At 43.7% G+C, this 26,111-nt stretch overlaps 2 protein-coding genes across 3 annotated transcripts; both read right to left on the bottom strand.

Moving 5' to 3' along the window:
• Positions 1–388: 388 nt before the first annotated feature.
• Positions 389–7,694, bottom strand: rcc1 (regulator of chromosome condensation 1). 2 transcript variants are annotated; one of them, XM_071525459.1, is made up of 11 exons: positions 7,563–7,694; positions 7,140–7,262; positions 5,593–5,683; positions 4,867–5,054; positions 4,571–4,750; positions 3,420–3,516; positions 3,207–3,329; positions 2,895–3,035; positions 2,532–2,651; positions 1,437–1,589; positions 389–1,219 (listed from the first exon to the last, which is right to left on the bottom strand). In XM_071525459.1, exons 3-11 carry the CDS (start codon positions 5,669–5,671, stop codon positions 1,044–1,046), a joined length of 1,257 nt encoding a protein of 418 aa, XP_071381560.1. In that variant the 5' UTR covers positions 5,672–5,683; positions 7,140–7,262; positions 7,563–7,694; the 3' UTR covers positions 389–1,043. The 2 variants fall into 2 exon arrangements, with proteins under 2 accessions (XP_071381560.1, XP_071381561.1); XM_071525460.1 differs by having other exon boundaries at positions 7,140–7,265; positions 7,563–7,577.
• A 3,096-nt stretch (positions 7,695–10,790) lies between these two features.
• On the bottom strand, positions 10,791–25,744 carry phactr4b (phosphatase and actin regulator 4b). Its single transcript, XM_071525458.1, has 14 exons — positions 25,684–25,744; positions 21,888–22,058; positions 21,455–21,535; positions 20,240–20,749; positions 17,976–18,326; positions 16,603–16,734; positions 14,929–15,460; positions 13,876–14,189; positions 13,546–13,744; positions 13,292–13,347; positions 12,819–12,880; positions 12,596–12,733; positions 12,336–12,412; positions 10,791–12,255 (listed from the first exon to the last, which is right to left on the bottom strand). Exons 1-14 carry the CDS (start codon positions 25,742–25,744, stop codon positions 12,240–12,242), a joined length of 2,700 nt encoding a protein of 899 aa, XP_071381559.1. The 3' UTR covers positions 10,791–12,239.
• Between the last annotated feature and the right edge of the window lie 367 nt (positions 25,745–26,111).

Genomic DNA, 26,111 nt, shown 5'->3' with positions numbered 1-26,111 from the left:
ATTAATGAGTGCCCTCTGCTTGGAATTTAACATTTTAACAAGTCATTTCGTTACAGTAGTAAAGGCATGAACTACAAAATGTGCCCACATCCTCAACACTGGGTATGGTCGCCGTGTTCCCATTTTTTTTCTCCTTCCATTCAATTACAGTGGAGCAGCTGCAAGACTTCTCACTGGATGAAAAAAAGAGCGTGTCTTTGTTGTTTCTATCATTTATGAAAACAAAGAAGTCTTCCAGATGAAGCCTGGACTGTCAAACTTCATTAGAATAACATGTAAATTCTGCTTCAGCGTGGTTTTTCCCCTTTAACAGAGATGCTACTGTTAGACTTAGCACTGTGTCAACATGACTGGGATTACTGCACAGCATAAGAAAAGACTTGAAAAATTAAAATTTTAATCTTTATTTTCAGACAGGAAGAAAAGCAATAAAATGTATGATACAGTATGAGTTGTTACTTAAATGTCCAAATAATAACAGCAATTTTGTGTGCTACAAGTAAAATTAACAGTAGTCTCACAGACTCAGACTAAACTGGGCTGAAAGGTCCTTGAGTTTAGGTTTCTAAACGAGTGCCAAAGTGGAATTATTGCTTCAAAGAAAATAAAAGCGTTAAAAAAAAGTTGTAACTGTTGGGATGTCATTAAAAGGCTTGCCCACTCATTTCCCTTACTTACATGCATACAAGCACAATCAAACATTCACAAACATCACACATATCATCTTACAGTCATACTAATGATTTTATTGAAAAGAACACTGAACAAAAATGAAAAACTAGATTTAAAAAATAGCCTCTTGTTTGCCATGATCTACAGAAAACACGCAAGGAAATGTTTCTCCATACCGAGAGGAGAGCTCTCATAAGTGGGGCCAAATCTCACCTCTCACCTCTCCCCTCTGCCCCGCACCTCTCTCGCTCTCTTGGCTCAGCACAGGAAGTCACATTTGGCTTAACCCCGTCCCCACATTTAGGCATCTTAACAAGCCCCACTTGCAACAGATCAAAAGGTCACCCATCACGCTCTGCCCGAGGGAGACATCAACTCTCCTGTTTGTCTTTGACCAAAAGGACTGTGTGCTGCCCTCCACTAGAAGCCATTAGTACTGCGCGGTTCTCCAGCTGCTTGCCCGTCATCTTGACGGGGCTCCACTCGTCGTCCTCCTCACCTGTGCCAAGCTGGAGGTTGGTGCCCATTCCCCAGGCATACACAGATCCTGGAGTACAGCCAGGAATTAGTGGAATGAGCGTACTTTAATTTCCAATTAGCTAAGATCACAAACTCTGACAAACATGGCTGACGCACAATTTGGAAACACAATAGATTAATAACAGCTACCACTACACAAAATATATTTACATCAGACTGTGCACCATGTGGTGTATTGGTAATATTTAAATCCACTACTGTGGTCCATTAGCTTTCTTTCTCACCCTCTCTAGTGACAGCATAGCTGACAGACGCCCCACATGTCACTCTACTGGCTGGCTCCATCCCCGTCACAGGTGTGGGCTCGCTCTTCTCCTCAGCCCCTTGGCCTAAACCGAGACGACCATACTCCGCTCTGCCCAGGCTATATACCTGTCCTACAAGACAAGAGAACAGGGACTGATTTATTGTTTTCAATTATTAGACAAGGCAACAGACAACACCGCCTGAGTCCAGTCTAAGACATAACAAGACCAGGCCTAGTTGAGCCCAAGTCAAAGGTCTTCCAGCAGAATATAGCACAATATGCAGCGAGAAACCTGCATGTTGTGATTTTAATATAATAGTTTGAGATTATTTGGGTTGGTCTCAAGAACAATTGTAAAAATAATATGTGAGACGATGAAAAATAGACCCGAGACAATAAAAATAATATCCTTGTTCCATATGAGCCCAATAGATGCTTCAGATCATCTGGTGCGGGCCTTTTAACTGTCCCTAAAGTGACAACCAAAATGGCAGGGGAGGCAGCGTTTCACTTTTATGCCCCCCCACATTTGGAAGAGCCTCCCAGCTGATCTCCGATATACTAATTTGCCACAGAGTTTTAAGAGGAAAAAAACCCCAAAACAAACACTTTTTAGTGCTGTTTTTTTATTCGAGTTTCTATATAGTCTGCGTTTAACAACTTTTTAAACATTACCTCTCCTGTTCTTGTGTCCCTTTATGATGTTAGTTGGCATGTTTATTTTATTGGCTTTCTTTTTCCAACTATAACTATTTGTAAAGCTCTCTGGGTTACAGTGTTGTATGAAATATGCTGCATAGATCAAATATGATTTGACCAAATTTAACCCAGGTAAGGTCAGAGTCAAAAGACTTTGAAGATGCAATCGTGAGACCAGACAAGAGGTCAAGACTCGACTGATACAGTCCGACTATTAGGAACTTGTAGTAGTGCATCAAATGTACAGATATAGCTGATGTTACAAGTAGGCTGATCAGACTTTGTGTGGCTCTTGAATTCTATCCAGGTAGGATCATAGTCTGAATCTGGATTAGATATGGCTCGGCAATGCCATCTGTTGGCTGCATGTTACCTTCGGCATCAAGGCAGACTGTGTGGTGCTGTCCTCCTGAGAATTCAACCCAGGAGGTCGTAGAGTTCTTGAAACATGTTAGTTTCACTGGGAGAAAACACATGTTGATGCCTTTAGTCCCTGGAAAGATTGAAAAAGAGGTTGGAAGGACACAGAGGCAAAAAATAACCTGCTAATGTATGCTACAGTGAGCTCAGGACAGAAAAATGTGTGTGTAACAAATAACTCAAAGCTAAAAGAAATGCAAACATTATAAGCATTTGTTACAGGTAAATAAAAGCCAATACAAAACACTTCCATTAGTACTATCAACATACACAATATATATTGAAGAGGACGGGAACACTAGTGTGTCATACTAACCAAGCTGGTGATAGTTGGACAGGCCAAATCCGTACACATAGCCTTCCTTTGACACAGCAAAGGTAAAGTATGCTCCACAGAAGGCATCTACAAAGTGAACCTTGCCTTTGACTTTTACCACCTGGGGTGTCAGCAACCGGGCTGAAATCAAAGTAGACACACAGTCAGCCACAGTATTATAAATTACACAGTAGACATGAAGAAATTATCTACTGATAATGCTATCATCAGTCAGAGGGTAATGTTCATGTCAAACCTTCTGCTCCATTATTGCTTCATGAGTTGAGGTATTTGGGCTGTAAAGTTACTTACAAAGGCCTCTCCTGCCTCCTCCATTGGCAAACCGCTCAGCCACCCTTCCCAGCTGTCCCTGCTCTCCAGTGCCTGATGTGTAGAGATTTCCTTCCAGCGTCACCATTGCAAGGTGGTCGTTGCCTGGCAAAGCATTCATGAGCATGAGACATAAACAGCGCAACAAATTAGTACAAAGTAATACATGAGCCGTCGTGGGAGATCATCTCTTACCTGATGAAATTTTGACAACAGGTTCTGTCAGGGGGACTTTGACTGGAAGGGTGCACTTTTTCATTGCCTCCAGAAGACCAATAACACCATTGTTATCCTAATGTACAAAAACAGAGAGCAATATGTAAATCTTCAAGCCGTAGAAGATATGAAAGCCTCATGTTTTGGGATTCTGAAAACATACAGCAGGGCTGTATACAACCATTTTGTTTGCAAATGTGTCCAAATTTGAAATTGTGTGACCTGAAAATTTAATTTGGGCACACTGGTGTTCCTACAAATAATTATCTTGGTGCAACTTTTTGGAATAACTTCATTAAAGCAAGCACGGCGACCCCTCTGTTACAGCCAAACACCAACTTGAATTTATTTACATCAAAGTTGTTTTTTTAATTGGCTAAAATTAAATCCCGTTCCCGATGCTCCCTCTAACAAGAGACTGTGTTTTCCACAAGCGCTGGCTGTCGACCAGATGATACCTGACTCCTATTAGCTGGTTCGTTATGAACACAGAAGTAAAACTTATGTTTCTATGCTCCAAACTGCACAAATATATTTGTAATAGTGTGTCCTAGACCAAGGTGACCATGAGTGCCATACCACTCATGGATAGCATTACCCTACTGACCAGTTTGATTCGATAGTTTCACGATTTAAAAATCCAACAGTCTGGATTTTCTATGATAACCGAGTTGAGATGTGACGTTTAGAGAGTATGGAAGCCATGTCAAGAACTGATGATAAGGTGATGTGTATATCATCATCATCAGTAGTAGTAGTATGTGTTATTGTTTGGAAATTCTATGCAAATAATTATTGTTACATGTGTTTCTGCTTTCCAAATGTGGATAGAGAGTATATCCAGAATAAAACAATGCAATGGTTTTAAAGCATTGACTATTTTCACAAACAAACAAAAACTTTTATTTTGCTGGTGTTCCTAGGTTTTGGATGTTGGGAGCAACACTGCTAAGTAAAAATGTTAATGCCCTGTACAGAAATCACTAGTTAAGTAGGCAAGATGACTAAGAACACATTCATATTAACAGCAACAACTTAGGGCAATAGTTGCAGGGGGAAGGAGAATCTCTCACACACACACACAAACTTGGGAGCACAGGCCTAGCTGGTTGCAGCAGCAGTTAACTAACCCTGAAGGAGCCCCAGAGGTACACTGTCCCGTCATCTGTGAGTGCAGCTGTGTGGCTATCCCCAGCAGACACCTGAACCACCTTCGACTCCAGCACCACCTTCCCTGGAACCATCTCGGAGCACTCCCCTGATGTGTCCCGACCAAGGGCACCCTCGTCATTGCAGCCAAATGTGTAGACCTACAAATGGGAAGTACAGTTTATCTGGGAACCTCTCTACCCAGTGCCCACAATGGTGGCATGGAAGTAGTAACAGCATTTTCTATTTAAAAGAAATATGGCTGATGATCACTTACACTGCCAGTGTCGCTGAGGCAGACGGTGTGCATGCCTCCAGCTATCACTTGCACAATGCCTTCCGGTAGGGTCACCAGGGCCGGCTTCTTCCTCTCGATGATGTCCTCTCCTAGACCAAGCTGTCCAACATCACCCTGGCCCAGCACAAGAACCTGACCCGCCTCCTTCCCATGACTCCTGTGGGACACTGGCACACAAATAAAAAAAGAACTGGAGAGCATGCCAAATTGATTTAATTTAATCTAAGCAATGGCAAATCTAATGAGGACGAGCATGTTTTTATGGAGATACCAAACAAGCTCAAAATAGACCTAATGACTACTTTACTTTTCATTCCTGGGGTCAAATGTATAGAGCTGCAACGATTAATCGATTAATCGATTAGTTGTCAACTATTAAATTAATCGCCAACTATTTTGATAATCGATTAATCGGTTTGAGTAATTTTTTAAGAAAAATAAGTCAAAATTCTCTGATTCCAGCTTCTTAAATGTGAATATTTTCTGGTTTCTTTACTCCTCTATGACAGTAAACTGAATATCTTTGGGTTGTGAACAAAACAAGACATTTGAGGACGTCATCTTGGGCTTTGGGAAACACTGATCGACATTTTTCACCATTTTCTGACATTTTATAGACCAAACAACTAATCGAGAAAATAATCGACAGATTAATCGACAATGGAAATAATCGTTAGTTGCAGCCCTACAAATGTACAACCTTACCTTTCAGTTTCTTTGGGTCTTTATCATCTTCCACTTTACTCTCAGACTTCCTCTTGCTGGCGGTCTTTTTAGCAGGCATGACAGCAACAGACTTTGGGCAAAACATAAGCGTAGAATGGTGTGAGATTTGAATATCCTACCATGGAATAAAGTCACTGAGGCTGGTTCAGATATTTAGAACTAGATATTTAGAACTTTTATCGTCAACAAATATTTTTGTTTGCTACCAGCTGTTAACAGTGGCGTGGTTTTGCCACCAGGTGGGGCTGCTTAGTTAGTCATCACAATATTGTAATCCCACTGTGTACACTGCCTAGTAATTTACCCCCATATACCACCAAAATTAACGGTGCATTTTTAAGCTATTGTTTTGTCCCTTTGAGTCATCTGATTTGACACTAGGCAATATGCATCATTACAATAGCCTGCTTAGGACAGTGCGTAATGGGCAACACCAAACACCATCCACAAATTTTACGCAGTGATCACAATTACAATCTCATCTAGAAACAACAATGATAGCCGTGAATATGAAAACAATTAAAGTATTAGAGGGCAACAACACTTGATGCCAAGGGCTACTGAACACCACTAAACACATAGGAGTCTTTGGATAAAAGCGATTTCATTATCAACCTAGCAACAGCCAGCAACGAGCATGGGTGTAACTTCACCAAAATCCCAGTGTAAGCCATATCAACACACATATGAACACACAGGGTTGATAACAACAAAGCCAGTGGACCCATGAATCACAAGCAATCTATCCTGACAAAACTTCATGCTCAGCCTGAGAATATCTAGGCTAACATTAGCCAGGAGCTGCTGGACCAAAACAGCTGTCAGGGACTTATTTCAATGACTGGCGCAGTGTCAGTATCTCCACTGTACAGCTGTGCTTCTGCTCTGGTATGCAAGTTAACGTTCACGAAACAAAAAGGCAACTAACACCAACCTAGCTATTCATTGTGCTACCGTAAAATCGGCAGCTCAGAAACAGTCAGCTAACCATACACCCAAAGTTAACGTCATTATTTTGTGTATTTGCTAACGTTAGCTAACCAACTTTTCAGAAGGACATGCGTCGACAGTGGTGCCAGTGTTAACATTTACACGCTAGTTCAAAATAAGCAGCGTGAACCAACACTAGCGGTACGCATGTCTCTTAGCTACCGTTGCATAGCTAAGTTAGCTAGTTAAGCTAAGCTTGAAAATAAATGGAAATCCTGACCACAGGTTGAGCTGACACAAGTTCAGTGGGTTACTAACTAATACAGCGGACATGCACCCTGCTAAGTTCACTAAATACCTGAGATGTTATCAGGTAGCAAAATGTTAGCTAGCTATGTTAAAGTCCATAACATTAATGTCATGAGCTAGCCAGCCAAAGCTAACTAGCCAACAGCGTTAGCATGACATTTGAGAATGAATGGAAAATATAGTAACATAAGTTAATGAATGGACAGAATACTTATTGTTTAACTAAGGCCTTTGTTATTACTTATTTTCCCCTCTTAGGTATTTTAGGAGCAATGTGATTTACTAACCTGAAAGGTTCAGAAGTTTGTAACGTTAGTTAACCCAAGTGAACGTGCGGTGGTTGTTCCCGGTCAGGACCACTTTCCTTTCAGACACCACGCGCGTGACGTCTCGTTCCATCAACTCCCTGCCTTCTTAAAGAGACAGTATCACATGGTTACTGACTGGAATGGTAAATAAAACTGTCAACTGTCAACTGCCCTCGATGATAACGATATATTGAACAACCAACAATATAAACAAACCAATTATATTTTCAGGATATCGCCGTATAGCTACTATTTTCTGTGAAAATTCCTCATTTCGAGTCATTAGGGTAAAATACACAGCGGATTTACATCATTTGGAATTATAACAGATTAGAAAGGTGTAGGCCAATCAATCTATTTCACCAGTAAAACTGTCGATAAACTGAGTTTAAATAGGTTTACCTTGCAGTATAGGAAGATCACAAACAGCCAAGGCACTTGGTGGAGCGGACCGGGAGAGAGCCGACGAGTTAACACAACTTTTCAACTTGGCAGGAGACCCGGGCCAGCTACACACATCCGCCTACACAACACCTCCACCTCCACCTTCCCCTCTGCTGCTAACAGCGCGGCCGGCCAGTGTGGTCCCGCCCCTCTCTGCCGCTCCCCTCTGCCTCATCTAACCTGAGGCAGAGGTGTTGGTGTTGGTCAGGCTCCGCAGAGGCAAGTCATGTCAAGTCCAACTGTAATTATAGACTACATAACAAGGAAGAAAACACCTATAACCAGTGCAAAGCAGGCACACGAATAGATAACACGTAGAGAAAATAAATATCATCCTCTGCATATAATACAGGCCTATATCTCCTGCTGCAATTTCTTTTGCAATGTTTTCCCCAAAGAAAATAAGGCATTTTAGGCCTAGTTGTCGAATCTATTAGTAATAAAAGCATGTACATTATTTTTTTCAGTCTGCCAGAAAAAAAAAAGTCCTTTCTTTATGCCCGAACGCCTAAAACAAGTACTATCTCAGTCTTCCTTAAGATGAAGAACATTTTTCAGACATTCACAGGTTTCTCTAGTTAACAGGATTCAAATCCCCAGAGACCAATGAGATATTAATTTGTGAACTGAGTCATCTGCATGGTGCCAGCAATTATCATAAGAAACGTATATTACCTAACCAAAAGGGAGTGTGCAGTTTCAATAACAGGAGCCCAAAAACTAACCCTCATGTGGAGCATCACACATTTACCAAGTTACTAAGAGAAACAGAGAAATTTCTGCATTTCGTGTATTTGCCCCAAGACAATTTAGAACTGGCCCATATAGACTAAGCTAGTGTTCAAGTGTAAGGTCATTAACTATCTTTACAAGGGTTGTTTCTGTGCTGTGGTTAGCATGAGGAACAGATAGGGAGTCATCATAGAGATGATTTCAGATTAAATTATCATGCAGTTGCTTTTAGACAACCTTTTCAAAGATCTTGCCAAGAAAAGGAAGGTTAAATACATAGTGGCCTGTAGTTATTACAGATGGATTTAGATTGCTCTTCTTTAGGAGTGGTTTGCTAATTTCAGTTTTAAGAGACCCAGGAAAAACACCAGATTGCAAGGAGGTGTTAATGATTGCCAGTACTTCATCAGTTAGGCAATTCAACAAGTTCGGCAACATTTAAAAAAAATTGTTGGAAGTGGATCCAGGAGACAGGCGGATGACTAGCTGCTGCACAACTGCACAACCTCATCAAGTTCTTTGGAGTTAACATTAGAGACGTTTGTGTGCAGCTGATGTACAGTGATCAGGAGAGGAAGAAAGCAAGTTTCATATCAGGCCTAGATTTAGCAATATTATGCCTAATTTGTGTCCTGCAAGTCCTGCTTTTGTCTTGTTTTGTCTTGTAAATTCTTACTCCACATTTTGTGTAAGTGTAGGGCTAGAACAAAAACTTGCAGGACAGGTGGGCCTTGAGGACTGGGTTGAGGAACACCGCCCTAGAGTACCTGCATATTAGTCTTTACCATGTCTGACACACTGCTGTGGTGCTGAAGCATTGAAGTTCTGCACTGTACAGACCTGTTCCTATGCTCAGCTTTGTACATATCATGGATACATTTCTATATAATCTGTGTGTATGCTCTAGACTTCCCCCAACTGTTTGAATGTGGACATTTGCTTTTGCGCACCCTGCACATATGCCCTTGAACTGGACTGTATACCTGTGTGAATCAGGTAACACCCTTAAATCTTTAAGATTCTTGGTAACAAGCTGAAGATGCCTGCGACATGAGAAAAGACGACAAGACCCACAGACGCAGGCGTAGTTATGTAGGCTTACTCCTAACAGGGCAATTGGGCAGGTGCCCGGGCTCCTATGTGTGCATGTTCACTTACATGGAGACCAACATTCTGGTCTAGGCTGCAGTTTTCAATAGACAATATCAACTGGGGTCAAATACACACACACACACACACACACACACACACACACACACACACACACACACACACACACACACACACACACACACACACACACAACACACACAGAGTGAAATGACATTTAAATAATGGTTTTTTGAACTTGCCAAATTTAATAAAGTGGTTTTCATATGGTATTTAGCTATAATTAAAATAATAGGCTTGTAATCAGACCAGAGAAAAGAGTATAGCACACATCCATTCACACATGTACACACAGACACACACAGCATTACTGTACCATCTATGCAACCACTTGTCTTCTTTTATCATCCAGTCAGCGCCATCTAGTGGAAAGATGACCCACTAAAAACTATAAAATCCTATTAAGGAGGAGGTGATGCCCAGTTTCACACTGGTATAAATGCGTGTCCAAGGCAATTCTTTAAATGATTGGTCTTGGTATCAACAACCTTGTGGTTTGTATGATGATTTGTTTAGAAAAGTGTGTAAGGTTGATACAAATCCCCCATTTTTGTCTTTTTGGGAGAAATATAACTGTCTTCCCAGTGATATTAGATGATAATAAACTCACTTAATGCCAGAATGAAGGTAGCTTACAGTGGCAAACATATGAGCCCATAACATTTTGAATGCACAATATACAGAATGGGGAATTATTGTTCATTGCATGTTGTTGGTACATAAGTGTTCTGTGTGGCAGGGAGACATGCCCCTTTAAGATATGTGGTTCACACCCACTAATTCACACTCCAGCTGTTTGAGATTTCTCCATTTGTGTTTCCCTTGAAGTAGGCTGTATGTAGGCAATGGGGACAGGATTTTTGGCATCTTCTCTCCTTAATACTGCAGTATATAACTGCAGTATCTCACTACAAGTCTCACTTAAAGTCAGTAATTATTCCTTTCTACCAGTTCACTTGTGTCATTTGCAGTGTCCTTGCAAGGCTCAATGGCAGTCAGTTTTGGTAGTGGTGGTGCCACTGCACTGCCACCAGGTGTCGCTGAAATCTCACATTCTGACTTTCATTTCTTCTTCTTTTTTTTTGTTTTTTTGTTGCAAATCTCAGCCACAATCTCAGCTACTTTGAACACAAAGTAGATAGGACAGTGGGCCCAGACACGTAGACACAGAAAACTCAAGGAATTTTAAGATTTTTAATTAGATCCAGATGTGTCTATTTACAACTAAAAAGAAAATAACTGTCAGTCCATATAATTCCACATTCAATTAAAAAAAATGAACTTAGTTTTACAGAAAAGGTACACTTTCATATTCCCATTCTTGTAGCATTTAATCATACACTAATATTTTGTGCTTAAAAAAATAGCAACCTATAATACTTTTTATTATATTTAAAATTTCTTTTCAAATGAAAGGAAGACAAGATATACACAAGCATCAGTTAAATCTATATCAACCTGTACACAGCATAAAGAACCCTGTAAGCTACTGGCCAGACGACAATACATGATAAAACACTTCTGTATTTTCAAAATGTTCCTGCCAAAATGACTCCCTGTTGACCGTTGATTCATTTTCTGATTTTTGATAAATCCCTGATCTACACTCACAGCAATTTGAGATACTCTGCAACTTTTGCAACATTTAACTCTTAGTATAGATACAACTAGCATGACCTTATTCAAAATGGCTACAGAACGCATTGCATGTTTGATCTTTAAAGGGAAGTACAAAAACTCATAAAAAAAGTATAAATGAAGAAAGATCCTCCAGATCCAATGGCGCTGGACTCTGTGTTGGCTCATGCAGTGGATTGCAGAAATCAGTGATATGAAAACCAGTATTCTATAGTCCTTTAGGCATAGAGGTTATGTTGGCACACATCAAGACCAACTGCCTCCTGACTTGCACCTTTTCTATATCTAGATTGATGCTCAAATGGCCACCTCACATCACAACCATAAATACAGGCAAGCCAAATAAAAAAAAAAAAGGCTCAAATAAAAGCTGTCACTATTCATGTGATCAAAATTACAATATAAAATATCTTGTGCATTACAGAATATTTTGTTATTAGATCTCTCCAAGTTTCATTCTAAGGTATCACAATTGCAATCTATACACAATTATATAAAATACACATAATATCCCAGAGCACGTCCAGTCCTATAATGGCACATCCCAGTCTTCATCCTCCTGCCCACTCTTGCTTCAGCCTTTTGTCTCTATTATCTATTATTACTGTGTATATTATTACTGTCACCATCGTTATTATTACTATTATTATTGTATGTTATTACGTCAACGAGATGAGTTAGCTTTTCCATACGGAGTGAAGAAGAAAAAAGGCAACATAGAATGAGGCCGCATTAAAGGTTGTGACTAGAACCAAGTCCCTGAGGGAGACCACATCACAGCAGAGCCAGAGTGAAGCCCTGGGAGTCCTCTGCCACCTCTCCAACCTCATTGGCACGTGGTTCCCCCTTTTGTTCCGGGAGAAATACTGCATCTGGTCCTCACCGCCCACCACCTCTGTTTAGTGAAAGCAATGTAGTGAGAGGGTGATGGAGGGAAGGGAGGAGCATTCCTGTTTTTCCTCAGTTCCAGGTTTTCCCTGATTATCTGTACAGTACATTCGGGAATCATAAGAGGGCTGTCTGTCTGTCTGTATAGGGAGCAGCTCCTTTCCAGAGAGAACTTAAGTGCTTCATTATCCTGGAAGAAGGGGGACGCTAAGGCCGATGAAACCTAAACAAAATGAGGACATCTCATGAGGCATAACAGACATACAAATTCATCGAATTGAAATCCAACTGATAAATGTTTACCTCGTGTAGATTCTGCTCTCTTCATGAACCTCCATTTCAGTGCTCTTATAATCATTGAGCTCCTTCCGGATAGCAGCCTTTAAGTACAGACATGAACGGGATTGTCAATTAAATATGGACATAAAAAGGGAACGGTGTTCCGCTAACCATCATGCTAGATACCAGTATCATGTGAAACACAGTCTACTTAAGGGAGATACATGCGTACATTCATCCAGGTTCACAAACGGTTTGATGGAGACAACAAAGTGAATGAGTACCTTATCAGCGGGAGTCAGCTTGGTCCAAGGCTTGTCGGCTCTGCGATCATAGTCATGGGCATTTGTGACTTCCACATACTCGTGGAATCGTAGAATTTTCCTAGCCTGTAGTTCTGCAACTGTGGGTCTTTGACTCAGCTATATAGGCAGAGAGGTTTTATGTCAGCTCAATATCAAGTAAATACCGCATCTAACTGTAGGATGTTTATAGTGTTTGTGTTACCTTCCTCGTCAGCCGCCGTTTGATCTCTCTGACCTCAGCCTGTCTGTCAGCCTGATTCTTGGCTGAAGAGAGGAAAAAAAAACAAGAGCTTAATTTAGACTCAGCATGAAAGCCGGGCTTCATCTGGAGAAAAGGTAAAAGCAATTTCCAAAATTAGCCATCATCGCTGTAATCCATGCTTTAAATAGTCTTTGAAAGTGTGAATTCTTGCTAATATTGTTTGTGAAATTCATGTTCTACATAAATCTAAATGGTTCTAAATGGAAGTGGAAGAATCTCTGAATGTGGCCTCATTTACACAAACAAAAGTAATCCATCAAAAAACAGTACCAGTAGGATTTAAACAGTGATTTGGCGAGGCAGGAGCAGAGAGTTACAAAGGAGAATGCTTCTTTATAAGTAAAGGAGTGTGGCGTGAGGCAGTCGGGTCATGGATAAGGAAGGTGCGAAGAAAAGCAAGAGTTGATACTCACGCTGAAGGATGTTTCTTTGCTCAAGCTCCTCAGCAGTGGGTCTCTGGCTAAGTCGTCTGGAGTATAAAAAAAAAAAAAAAAAAGTAGCACTATTTTTACACACTTTCATCACTTTGTCATTCAGGCAAGAAGTAGGACAAAAATCTAAGAAACAATGTCTTGATATCTTCAAGAAATGCACAATGGCTATTTTCAGTTTAAATGATGCACAGTCATTAGCACATGTACACGCGTAGGACTACGCTTGTGTTTACCTTGTGAGTGCGGTGCCAATCTGTGTGCGGATGGCCTCCCACTGCTCTCTGCTCTGCCAGGTCAGGCCGGTCTGTCCTGGAGGCTGGTCGTCCCTGCTGCTCCTCTCCTGGGTGAACCTGTCCCTGTCTGGGGCAGAGGGACGGGCGCTCAGCTTCAGAGCCAGGGTGTCCTTCCTCTTCACCCTACTGGCCAGGGCACCTAAGAGCCAGGCAGAGAGATCCGGTCAGGTGGGTGGGTACACAGAATACAAACACACTTAGAGGGCCGAACACAAGTGTCAAAATTCAGACGCGTTCACTTTTTGTCTCATTAAATAGGGGTATGCTTACTGGGTGGGGGCTCGTCCTCTTCATCCTCATCTGAGTCTTCATCTTTATAGAGCACAGGACCGTCTGAGTCACTGTCCTCCCCGTGCATGTCATGCTCTCCTTCCTCTTCCTCTTCCTCCTCCTCCTCCTCCTCCTCCTCCTCCTCCTCCTCGCTGCTGTTGTTTCCTTCGGGGATGACACAGACACCAGGCTCCCCAATCAGGCACCGGCGGCTCCGAGGTTCCAGCTCTGGCTGGGGAATCTCCCCATCGTACTCCTCCTCTTCCTCATCATCCTCCTCCTCTTCCTCCTCCTCCGAGTAGTCATCTTCAGCTCTGATGGGAAGGGAATGTAAGTGCAAATAAATGACCGGACATTGAGTATTATGGACACAGATAAAGGCTCTTTTCATGTCTTATTAATGAGATGAGAAAGACTACCTTCAGCACTTAAATGAGAGTGACGCACTCACACTACCGAATCTTACAGAGTGGCAACATGTATCCCACCACCACAGTAACGCCACTTACTCTGGCTGATTATCAATATGCATTCTTGTGTGTTCTTGTGGCCTCCATGACGCGTTTCCCGTAATATCTAACTGCCAAAGCATGACTCCAAAACAAAAGAATGGAAGGATGGAATAGAAATAGACGGACAGAAAACCCGGAAGTGTCCTTGCCAACCTCAAAATATCGAGGATGCATCGGATGTTGACTTGACCAACAAGAACGAATGGAAAGCCCCAAGATTCACTGCGGCGCATCACCTCCAAGCAGCGCTGTAGTCTACAGTATAGAGCCGGTTGAAACAGGTGGGAAAATTAACAGCTGTTTCTTAATTAACGATGTGTGCAATGTGAAGCACAGTCCATCTCAAACTGTAAGGAAGCTTCTCTGAGCTTACTTTCATGAGAACATAATTCTCCCCAAGGCAACTTCGGAAGAACTTTCTCCACAAGGACACAAGTATCGACAAGTATCCACCCCTTCCCTTATGTGTCTGTGTCTGTTTTTGCAGCTGCCCTGTTCTTTATCTTTTCTTTTCTTAATTATCATGTATAGGGGAACTCACAGTTTTAGTGGTTGGATGCTGACAGGCAAGGGGCGACCACGATCTCCTTGGTACTCTGGAGGGGTTTCAAAGAGCAGGGAGTGAGCGCGCTGAGAACCGTCCGGATGGGGCTGGGCCGGCCCGGGACTGGACAGGGCCCTCTGGATCATGATATGCAGAGGGACCGGAGCCGGGCGCTGGAGAGGCTCATTGGTGGGGCTAGGTGGGTCAAACAGCATGGGTATGGGCTGGGGCAGTGGGTGGGGGTAGGAGTGCTGATGGTGGAGGTGGTGGCTGTGTATGTGTTGGCGGGGCGGGGAAGGTGGTATATGGGATGGCAGGGGTGGAGATGGGGGTGGGGGAGGCAGCTGAAAGCCCAGCGGGAGGCTGCTGTGGTCCTCTGGAGAAAGCGGTGAGGGGCTGATAGCATGAGCCAACACGGAGGAGTCGTCCGTGTTGCGTTTGGTGACAGGAGTGGTCCTCTTGGGGGGCATTGGTGGAGAGGGCTTGGCTGGCACGAGACTGGCACCCCCAGTGGCTTGGGTGAGGTCACCTGCAGATGGAAAAACAGTTAATACATCCAGTCATAAAGTCAAGAAGCTATTAGCTTAGGCCTGTGAGTGAGCTGTTAGTGAGTGTCATTGCTTTGTTTGCCACTGTGACGTGAGTGCACATGCAACAACTCTACTAGTACATGTACAACGTATCCAAGTAACACGATTGAGTACACATGAACAGATATAAATACTGAGATTACATGTCTGACTGACCATGAATGCATACATATACTGACTCAGGTCACATGACTGGGTCCACATGAATGCTTACATTGCCCTAACAAACCGCTGCACATGGCAACCCAGGTCACAGAGACGAAGAGGACAAGCATAGCCTACATGCTCTACACAGCCACATCTTAAACCTGTGATCAAAACCTCGTTCCTAAGCATCTTCGCAGTGCAAAAAGCTACTGAGAAACCCATACACAAAAAGCTCAAATGCAAACCTTGCGATTAAATGCATGCACATTTGTATATTTGGTATATTGATGATTGTTAAGAATGTTTCAACGTAGAGTAGCTTTAAATAAAGACATCAATGTTAAAAGCCATAGCCGTGCTACTGAGGCATAATCAGAGATCAGAGCTGCCAGACTTGAAGCATGCAACAGACTGGATTGAATTTGATTACGACTTTCTCTCTAAAGTCAAGTAGAGTCAAGGCCTTATGTCAGAACCCTTTCTCTTCCCCGTCCCCCCATCCATGCATCCATCCATCCATCCATCCATCCATCCATCCTTCCATCCTTCCATCCCTTCAAGTTGAGCAGATGCTGAATGGATTAGCCCTTTGTGGTTCACTTGATGCAGCACAGGCCACAGCTGAATCCTATGAAAGAATCTCCCTCATTCACATGACAAGTGGTAATACTACACCAACAGTATTCAACTGATCACTCACACAAATATTGTTGTATACACAAGGCATCCACACTCAGCGCTTATTATGTGCATGCAACTCCAAAGAAAAGCAATCAAGGCCAATAAACAAGTTATAAGTGTAGCATCCAAGGCGTTGAGGGGCAATACGTTGGCAACTACAACGGAGTTGACAGGATGAAGAACGCAGACTCTGAAGGGGGCATTCCAGACACGGGCACCCGGGCCACGGTGACACCAGAGGACATCCTTTTACCTGAGCGCAGGCCTCCGGCCCGCCGGCACAGGTAGACTGGCAGGGACAGGTAGACATCATAGTCGCACTCTCGCTTCCAGCAGGACCAGTAGAGTGGAAGCTGGGCGTTTTCTCCCCCCTGCAGGGCGGAGGCTAACAGGGAGGAGATGGAGGCCTTCAGCTGGTATGTTTAATGAATGCATGTACATGGTTGTGTATGTGGCTGTATTGAGAGGGCAAAGCAGCAGGTTTGGGTGGGGATGGGTTCCCTGTCACTGCTCATCATTCTGTCTTTCAGTTCACACATTTTCAACCCTACTCTATGTCACTAGCGTGCTTACTTCTTAAATTGTTAATGTTTAATTATTATGATTTTATGCACAGCTCCAATAAAATGGCAACAACTGTATCGAGAGATATTTGCTCTCAGAATCAGATCGTTGATCGGCCTATTCTTGAATTTTGTGAAGCAGAAAATGCTGGCAACCTCTCTTAGTTTCCAAGCAGCGTGTTGCATTTCATTCCATCTGCTACTAATGATAAGCAATATAACCATAAGTGAGTAACAAATAAGGCATCTTTCAATATATTTGCCCCATTTGACAAGTCACTTTAGTTAAGAAGTACAAGACAAGATCAGAAGACTTGATTGATTAACATATGAGAAAAAGGAAACACCTCAAGGCATAACATTTCTAGAAACCCCTGCACATTTCAGTCAGCGTTGACATAATTACAGAAGAGATATGACAGGAGGTGTGAACATTTTTAAGGCACCAAAATCATCAGATCAGCTGCTAAGATCAAAACGAATCAAAGTAGACAGCCTTGCCCAAGCGGGAATTAAGTCAAGATCCCTGCGGAGAGAAGCCCACAGTAAAAAACAACAACAACAACAAAACTGCATCTGCGCAAGCAGCAGCTCACAGCCACCAGAGTCCCTGTTATCTTCAGAGAGTAGATGCTGGGGAAAAGTTGCTGCTAAAATAGTCCAGGCATAATAAGTAATTAGCTAGGGAAAAGCTGCTCAAGCTGTACAGATAACATCATTACTAGGATGTGTGTGTCTGTGTGTGTGTGTGTGTGTGTAGCTGGCTGTGTTGATTCTGCTCTATGTTGTATGTTGCACAGGCATAGAAAACTTCTATTTGCGATCATTTGTACACTGACCCATGAATATTGTTGTATGCAGACAGTGCGTGCGCCAGTGGGCAAACTGCATGCTAACTGAGCAAATATTTGATTGTGCATAATGCACGTGTTGACATGTGTGACTGTTAGTGCAGGCTGCACCTGATCATGTTGGTCCCCACCCCCCTCCCCTCCCTTTGGTTAATTATGCCATCCTCTGTTAACAGAGGCACCTGCAGACCCTTCTACTCAGCAGCACTCACCCAGCATGGCAGCGTTGCTCCTGTTCACCGGCTTGGGCGGCGGCAGGGGAGGCTGCTTGGTGGCCTGAGGGGTGGAGGCTGGGGCGAGGGACACTGCAGTTGAAGGCTGTAGCTGGGGGTTGGCACCTGCAGAGGAGATGGTCCGAGCGGGTTTGGCCACTGCAGCCGAGGAGGAAGAGCAGTACTGGTTTGTGGGGTGGTTGGATGGGGTGCGAGGCGAACCCTCAATGCCAGGTTCAGGGGTGGAGCTCATCAACCATTTTGGAGGCATGACCGACTGTTTGGGAGGCAGCGGTTCCCGTAAGGTGTCCCGCAACGCTTCCGGGTCAGGGATAAAGTGGCTGTCTGACTCTATGAAAATACAGTAAAACAGATATGTTACATAATAAAAGTTCATTCCACCTGAATTCCACAGATTGCCTTTCTATAGTCCCCCATTCAACTGAGATTGAGGCAAATAATCGGATAAATTTAATATGAACAAAAAACTTTCTCTCTCACTGCACTACATTTTAGTTAGACTGTAGTGCATACAAAATGTTCTACATGGCAGGACTTTTTTGAAGTGTGCTACTATCTTTTCCATTACTGAACGAGTGACATCTCATCACATTATGCCTCAACTTCATGGCTATAAATGTTTCAGTTCAGGGACTGAGCGGTGAGCCCTTTTCTGCTGCTTCACCACTCGAAGCTCTCTCTATGATAGCACTTGTTTGAGAATTGCATTATCTGGGGATCAGCTGTGAAGATAAACAGAGTAGGCGGCTGTAATTACCACCCCGGCCCACCTCCCTCTGCTCACCCCCCCCCACACCTCCGAGCAGCCCCCACACTGCTGCTCCCACGCCATTCCTCAGAGCTGAAGCCCTAAGTTCAGGGTTATTTATTTACAGACAAGCCTGTATCGCAGTGATGTCATACAATCAAAGAGGAAATAGTCCAGAGAAAAGGAAAACGTGAAGATGAAGGGGAGGGGAGAGAGATGAGGAGAAAAGGAGAGACAGAGACAGAGACAGAGAGAGAGAGAGAGAGAGAGAGAGAGAGAGAGAGAGAGAGAGAGAGAGAGAGAGAGAGAGAGAGAGAGAGAGAGAGAGAGAGAGAGAGAGAGAGAGAGAGAGGAGGTAAAACAGAAAAGTGGAGCCAGGGACATAGGCACAAAAGTAGCAGCAATGTTAACCTGCCAATCTGTCGATACAGCAAGAATTAACTTAGGCCAAGAAGAGTTGTTGTGTATTAGCATGATGAAGACACTATTTCAATTTATTCTGTCAGTTGTATTTTTTTCCAACATGTTCTTTATGATGTAGGGCTGCAACTAACGATTATTTTCATTGTCGATTAATCTGTCGATTATTTTCTCGATTAATTGATTAGTTGTTTGGTCTATGAAATGTCACAAAATGGTGAAAAATGTCTATCAGTGTTTCCCAAAGCCCAAGATGACGTCCTCAAATGTCTTGTTTTGTCCATAACCCAAAGATATTCAGTTTACTGTCATAGAGGAGTAAAGAAACCAGAAAATATTCACATTTAAGAAGCTGGAATCAGAGAATTTTGACTTATTTTTCTTAAAAAATTACTCAAACCGATTAATTGATTATCAAAATAGTTGGCAATTAATTTAATAGTTGACAACTAATCGATTAATCGTTGCAGCTCTAATATGATGCATTCTTATCTATACTCTTTTCTCTACTGCTATGACCCAAATTCCACATGTGGATCATTAAAGATTCCTCTTGTCTTATCAATGTACTTTTGTATACGGGTACAGAAGTAGTGACGAAATTGTGTGTGAGGGAAGTGATAGATGGAAAAGTGACATCTATAAACAGCGCAGAAGCACCATTACTTCTCAAAAGTTAAATGTTTCAGTGAAATCAGTTAGCTTTGGCTCTTCACCCATTATCACTGAGCTGACAGCGTTAAAGGGCAGTAATGGGTATACTGATTGTGCCGCATTAATTAGGAGAGGAGAGGAGAGGAGAGGATGAGCAATTCCCTCCTGTTCCTGAATAAGAAGCATAGCTGGAGCAGGGCTCCTGGGAGCTGACAGGAGCCTGTCTATATCTGGGCGGACGGAACATAAGCAGGAAAGAGACAGCGAGAGGGAGGGGGGCGAAATACATAGGAGAAAGACAGAACAAGCCACAGCTGTCCTTAAACATGTATGATGGAGGTCAGGTTGTAAAACATACACAAGAGGGATTTTGTGATCATAGCATTTCACAAGGGGGAAAAGAGGTGATGGGATGGCTCACCTCTGCGGGCCCTGCCCTCCTCAGCGGATGCATGCCGGGGGAGGGTGGGCTTCCAGTCCGTTTCCGCAGGCCGACTCCTCCTGCCGTCCTCTGATGGAGCCTTCTGCAGCCCGGGCCTCTTCTGCCCATCGTCGGGGTGAAGCCTGCCCCCACGCCTCCCGTCCTCCATCTGGCCCTGGATCTGACCCTGCCAGGCCATGTTGGACTTCCACTCCCCCTCGCCATGCTGACGTACGCCTCCCCCTCTCCGCCCGTCTTCTTGCAGTCCGGTGCCCCTGGAGCCCGGAGCTCCCCGCCGGTCTCCGTCCGGGGGAAAGCGCCCCCTGCGGTCCTCTGGCTGAGGGAGCCAGGCTGGGTTCATCCTAAAGTCTGAGTCTGAGGGGAGTTTCCCCTGGTTGCACGGGCTCCTGCCGCCGCCGACTCCCCCGCCTCCTCCAACCCCGCCGCTCACAGGCAGAGTGTGGCCGTTCTTCACATAGGGCTGCTTCAGGTTTTGTACATCATCGGCTTCTGTCGCAGTGCAAACACAACATGAGTCCTCGGTCCATACACAACAGGTAAACATGCAACTGAGAAGATCCATAAACTAACACTACTTTGAGTCATCAAGCAAGTGTGTTAGTAAGAAATCAGATAATAATTGGTAGATCTACTCAGTCTGAAAATGTTTTATGGTGGCAGTGATGGGCTGAGTGTTGTAGAGTATTGGAATTTATGGATCTTTCTCCCTCGGTACACCTGCAGGTCATTTCACAGTGGTAAAAATATTCAGATTGAGGGAAGGTGTCCTTAACCCAAACCCTGTGGATAGAAGCTGTGCTTGTTGGTGTGATAAAGGAGCAGCTGTAAGTTTAATAAATTGGCTTCTGCAACAGTGGGGCCAACATAACATTCACACACACACACACACACCCTCCCCCCCTCTCAAAGCTATTTTGCTGCAGGGCACAATTCGTTCCACTTTTCCCCAGCTCTAGAGAGTGGCATGCCATTTCATATATATATGATATTACTTTAAAAAAACAGCAAGGTGAAAGTAAATTTGCCTTTTCTAAATGTGTCTCAGACACCTGCTGGATAGAATGGTGTTTCTGTCATAATGTACTGATGAGTTAACTGTACTGTCTGTGTGGGTGTGATAGTCTTGTAGCCGCTACTGTCAGATACAGACACAGTTGTGCAGAGAGATCAGATGAATCACGGCAGTGCTCTTACCGTTGTCCGGGACCTCCTTCAGCACTCCCTGTTCTATAAGCTCCTGCCTCGTACGCCTCATCGACATCTTTCTCTCCAGAACTGCCATCAACACACAGAATTTAAGCCAGCACATTACCTTCCGAGTTTTCTCTTTCAAGATCTCCATGATAAAATAATATTGGTGTAAGGTAGCTCAAATTTAGTGTGTGACATCATGATCCAGAATCCAAAGATGCAAGTTTACAGATCTTCAATCAGCAGGATATTGTGTTCGCAACGTATTGTCTTTGTCTTAGGTGGACTGAACACATAAGGAGAGCCGAAGTGGGCCGTAACATCGAGGGCAGGAAAACACACACTGAGGAATTTTGATGAAAGCTGACTGTAACACATATAACCAGTGAGAATGGGGGTTTTCACACTCTACAAACAATGAGATCAGAACACAAACCTTCTGAAGTTTCCTTAAACTTCTCACTGCTTTTCTTCTTCCGCCACTTCCATGGTTTGAAGATCTTGCCAAGGGTAGAGAACTTGCCCTTGCGCTTGGGGGGAGGGGTGCCATCCCCCGTGCTGCCCCCCTCTCCCCCCATTGTGCTGTGCTGCTGCTCAACTTCATCATCTAAAAACGGAAAATAAATAATTAAATTTGAAACCAACAGTTTAAAAGCATCAACAAGGTTTGTACAACATAAAACAAGACACAGTCACATGCAAAATAGGAGGATGGAGCCACAGATCACAGCCATCAGCAGACATGATATTCTGAGAGCTTTCTAGTCTAACTGAACTTCAAACTCATCTGCCTTCTTGGTAAAAAGCAGAAGAAAGCTGTGCTCATTAAGGCTGTTATTATCTTTAGCTGTTAGTTCTCCGGGACTGAGTGTGCTTTGGCAGGGTGATGCTGAGAGCTCATGGACTCCTCCACACATCCACAGTCAACAGGAGAGGTCCGATGCTGGCATACAGCCAGAGCTTCCCACTGTCAAGTGCTCACATTCCTCGGCTGGATGGAGACTAGTGCTGGGAGAATGCCTTATCAGCCATGACTGGCATTATAGAGAGGCACACACATGGATACAATCACACAGTAGCAGCCAGAGCTGTGCCTCATGACACATTCACACAACTAACAATCAAGCGAAACCTTTTCAAGAACACTTATCATTATAAGATGTAATTGAAGCCTCAAGTCTGCTATTGAATGACATTCTGCTGGCCAGGTGATTGACAAGCCGACTGACAGGGTGCTGAGCTCAGGAGGACATTTCAAATATTGGCTCTAAGAGCCAGCTCTCTCAAGGCTGGGCTGCTGTATTCAGCAGACATAATATTTACCAGCAGAGAGAGAATAGGGTCCGGTGCAAAACATCCAGTCCCATGCACACACAGGATGTCTTGGCGACAATACTGCCTCGCAGTCTGATTCCCACAACAATATGCGCCAAACACAATACCTACACTGACCTGGTTAATCTGCCAGTCCAATAAAGAGCTTAAGAACATATGGAGAATAATAATGTCATACTTTGATTCCTGTAGGGAAATTCCTCTTTTCACTTGTCCCCCTCCAGAGGGATTCAGTATCTTACTCAAGGACAGGTCAGCAGGGTGGATGCTTGCTGACACAGGGTTGAACCCAGGTTGTGCAGTTGCAGGATGGTCTCTCTAACCACTAGGCCACCCTGCCACCCCAATGTTGCCGTCATGGAAAAATCTTTTTCCATGTTTTTATTATTATTCTCTCTTATTGGGGTTGCTGAACATTTACATAGTAATTAAAAAGTCAACCCTTAGGTCTATGAAACCTACAAAACTGCTCAATTCAAAATTTTGTAATTTCATGCATGGATGTCAATTTAATTTTTACATCCTGAAAAGTTACATTTTTCGACAAGGCTTTGAACATTGAACATTATGTGTGTTAACACATAGTGACAGACTTGAATGTTTTTACAATATGAGACTGGTCTACCTGGAAGAGGGGTGCTCGGTGTCCAACTTCCATGGTGGTGAGACTTGAAGCAGCATGCCATGGGGAAGCAGGGAGCATTCACTAACCCCAAAATCAACTGTCCTGTATATATCCCAATAATCTCTCAGGAAGAAAACGCCAGAATGACTATTTGCATCCAAACTACAGCAGAAAGGGTCTGAGTTCAAGGGACATGTCCGGACCATGAAAATCCAGTTTATACTGGCGCGGTAGAAATCTGAGGATTCAGACCAGCTGCCATAACATCCAGATTAAGCATTGCTTAAGGCAGCTCCTTCTGATCCACAGAAGCCAGGTTCGCACACAGCAGATTGTTCTGTCAGAGCAGCCTGTGACTGAGAGTGGTGGCTCAGCTGAAGCCAGTGAAGCAGGATAAGAGCTGGCTGTGCCAAGCCAGCACACTCCAAAGCACTGCAGATATGACGATCGCAGAGGACTCAGCCCGTACAGCGGGAATCCGTATGAAAAAGATAGCTGACCTTATCCTTGGGAGATTAGTAAATTAAATGTATCTGCTCGCTCAAACAAACAGTAGATCCAACTCAATTAGGATATTCAGGAGAGCTGTGGATCCACTCGAAAAGGTTCTTCAGAGATACAGAGAGAAGCTTTCCGTCGTGTCATTATTTCAAGAGTAGTGAGTAGAGGTCTGGTGTGTGTAGGCACTACAGCTGTGTGACTTGGGACCGGGAGTGGGAGGAGAGGGTAAAAAAGAGCTACAAAGAGAAAAAGTACAGGAGTTATGGAGGGGTGTTGGGGGTGTGGGGGGGCAGCCTGGAAACACAGGGAGGAAACGGCACTCCACCCTGATCCTAACTGTGACAGAGAACAAAGACAACCTCTTCCCCTCGCACTCAAAAACACAGCCCACTGTACTGGTCATGGAAACATAGTGCTGCAAGGTACAGCACGGTGACACCAGTGAAACTAATCAACATTCATACTGAATCAACATTTAGATTCTGCTGCCTATATACAACAGAGGTTTTTTTCCATTCAGAGGAACGAGGCCAAAACTCGAATTGTAGTAGTCATGCTGTCTAATCAGCAACTTTGCCTAGATAAGGCTTACCAATCAGGAAACGGGGCCTGAAAAGTGTGTGTGTGTGTGTAGGGGGGTGGGGGTGGGGAGCTCTGACGTCCCCCCGTCCTGAAGCCACACCTACCGCTCTGTCAGAAATCTCCTGCACCACCCCACACTAACTCCTCTGTCAGAGCAGAGGGGCCAGATTTCCCTCCAAACCTCATGATTCAGTGAGTCATGGCAGGGGCGGTCAGGTGAGCATGTGGTTAAAGGAGATTGTTGTTTTAAAGATCCCGGCCTACAGCCAATCTGCTAACCAGGCCATCCTGATCACTTACATAAGAGTCTGCTTCCACGGGGTGCAACAGTTGGGAAATACCTCCATCCTCATTATAACCCCTACCCTTGCCAGGGCAGATTATGAAATTTAATCTACTTAATTGGACAGCACAAAGAGGTTATAATCACTATGATTGCTTCTTGTGGAATCTTATGCAAACTAAATTCATCCAACCATATAACACCCACAGTAAAATAACTGCAAGTCAAATAAATACCATTGAGGCCTGCTGTTTAAGGTTAAGAAATATTTTACTTTGTTATGGATATTCAATACTTGCTACTTTCAAACTCAAGGTCATGTTCTATACTTGCAGATTAAACCTCAGTCTGTAGGTTTACACTCTGAGAGATGAAAAACTACAATAATCATGGGGAAAATTAGTTGGAATGGTTCCAAAATTATGCAAAACCCTCCACAGACAGACACAATCCTATTTCCAATAATCCCTCAAAAATGTATTTTTAATGTCTTATTTTACTTAGTAAATATGGAGGCATGTGCACCACTCATATTATCCTATGCATTGTAACATGCAAATGTAAGTGCGCCACACATGCACGAGTGTGCAAAAACACAGCTGAGATTCTTCCACCTGATCCCGGCGATTTAACATTCCTTATGGTGGTGAAAGAGAGAGGGGGGATGGGGAGGGGGGGATTGAGCGGAGGGGGCACAGTGTACAATGTTGATTACACAATCTCCAACTCCTACCTCTCTTCTACACTCTCCCTCACTGAAAAACTACAGTTCAGAGAGCTACAAAATAAGAAAACTAACCACTTCATGCTGCGTATGGGTGTGTGGTGTAAGAATGTGTAACTGTGCACAGGACGGACGGAGTGCATGAATGTGTTGTGTACGAGTGAGTCCAGAGACAAACTCACCGCCATTGTTGTGTTGTTGTGGGTCCTGAGCTGGGGTCTCCAGATGAAGGCTCTGTCCCATGATCCAGCCCCCGAGGGGCCTCTCCCTGTCCTGTACCCAGAAATATGCACACTAAACTGGACAGGAGAGGGGCCACACCTGCCTTGCTCCTTGATCAACAATGTCTCCTGGCCTCCACCATCTCAGGTCCCCTCTTCCAGTCTGTGTTTCTCTCGTCCTCCTTTCCTATACGCCTTTCAGTTCGGTCCTTCCCCTCTCCCTCCCTCTTTCAATCTCCTTAAGACCTTCCCTCCCTTCAGGAGCTGTACTCCCTCTCCCTCACTCGCTGACCCTCCCTCCTTGGCTCATAGAACAGGTCAGCATTCACTGAAGGATGCCTACCATTCCTGGGAGAAAGACTGGTTATGTTTTCAATTTGATGTGTGCG

Source organism: Centroberyx affinis, unplaced genomic scaffold (genome assembly GCF_046629955.1).
Source record: "Centroberyx affinis isolate AG114_WGS23_722 - 3 ecotype Tasmania unplaced genomic scaffold, CSIRO-AGI_Caff_v1 ptg001293l_1, whole genome shotgun sequence".
In the NCBI taxonomy this organism is placed as follows: Eukaryota; Metazoa; Chordata; class Actinopteri; order Beryciformes; family Berycidae; genus Centroberyx; species Centroberyx affinis.
Note: the sequence above shows the minus strand (reverse complement) of the source record. Positions and strands in the feature narration are given on the sequence as shown.

Coding starts and splice junctions, on each gene's coding strand:
- rcc1 (XM_071525459.1), bottom strand. CDS start 5,671: ATGCCTGCTAAAAAGACCGCCAGCAAGAGGAAGTCTGAGAGTAAAGTG. Junction 3,517..4,570: donor ACCTCTGGGGCTCCTTCAGG/GTTAGTTAACTG, acceptor TTTGTACATTAG/GATAACAATGGTGTTATTGG. Junction 1,590..2,531: donor AGTCTGCCTTGATGCCGAAG/GTAACATGCAGC, acceptor CTTGTCTTGTAG/GACAGGTATATAGCCTGGGC.
- phactr4b (XM_071525458.1), bottom strand. CDS start 25,744: ATGGGACAGAGCCTTCATCTGGAGACCCCAGCTCAGGACCCACAACAA. Junction 22,059..25,683: donor ACAACAACACAACAATGGCG/GTGAGTTTGTCT, acceptor TTCCGTTTTTAG/ATGATGAAGTTGAGCAGCAG. Junction 16,735..17,975: donor GAGCAACGCTGCCATGCTGG/GTGAGTGCTGCT, acceptor CCTCCCTGTTAG/CCTCCGCCCTGCAGGGGGGA.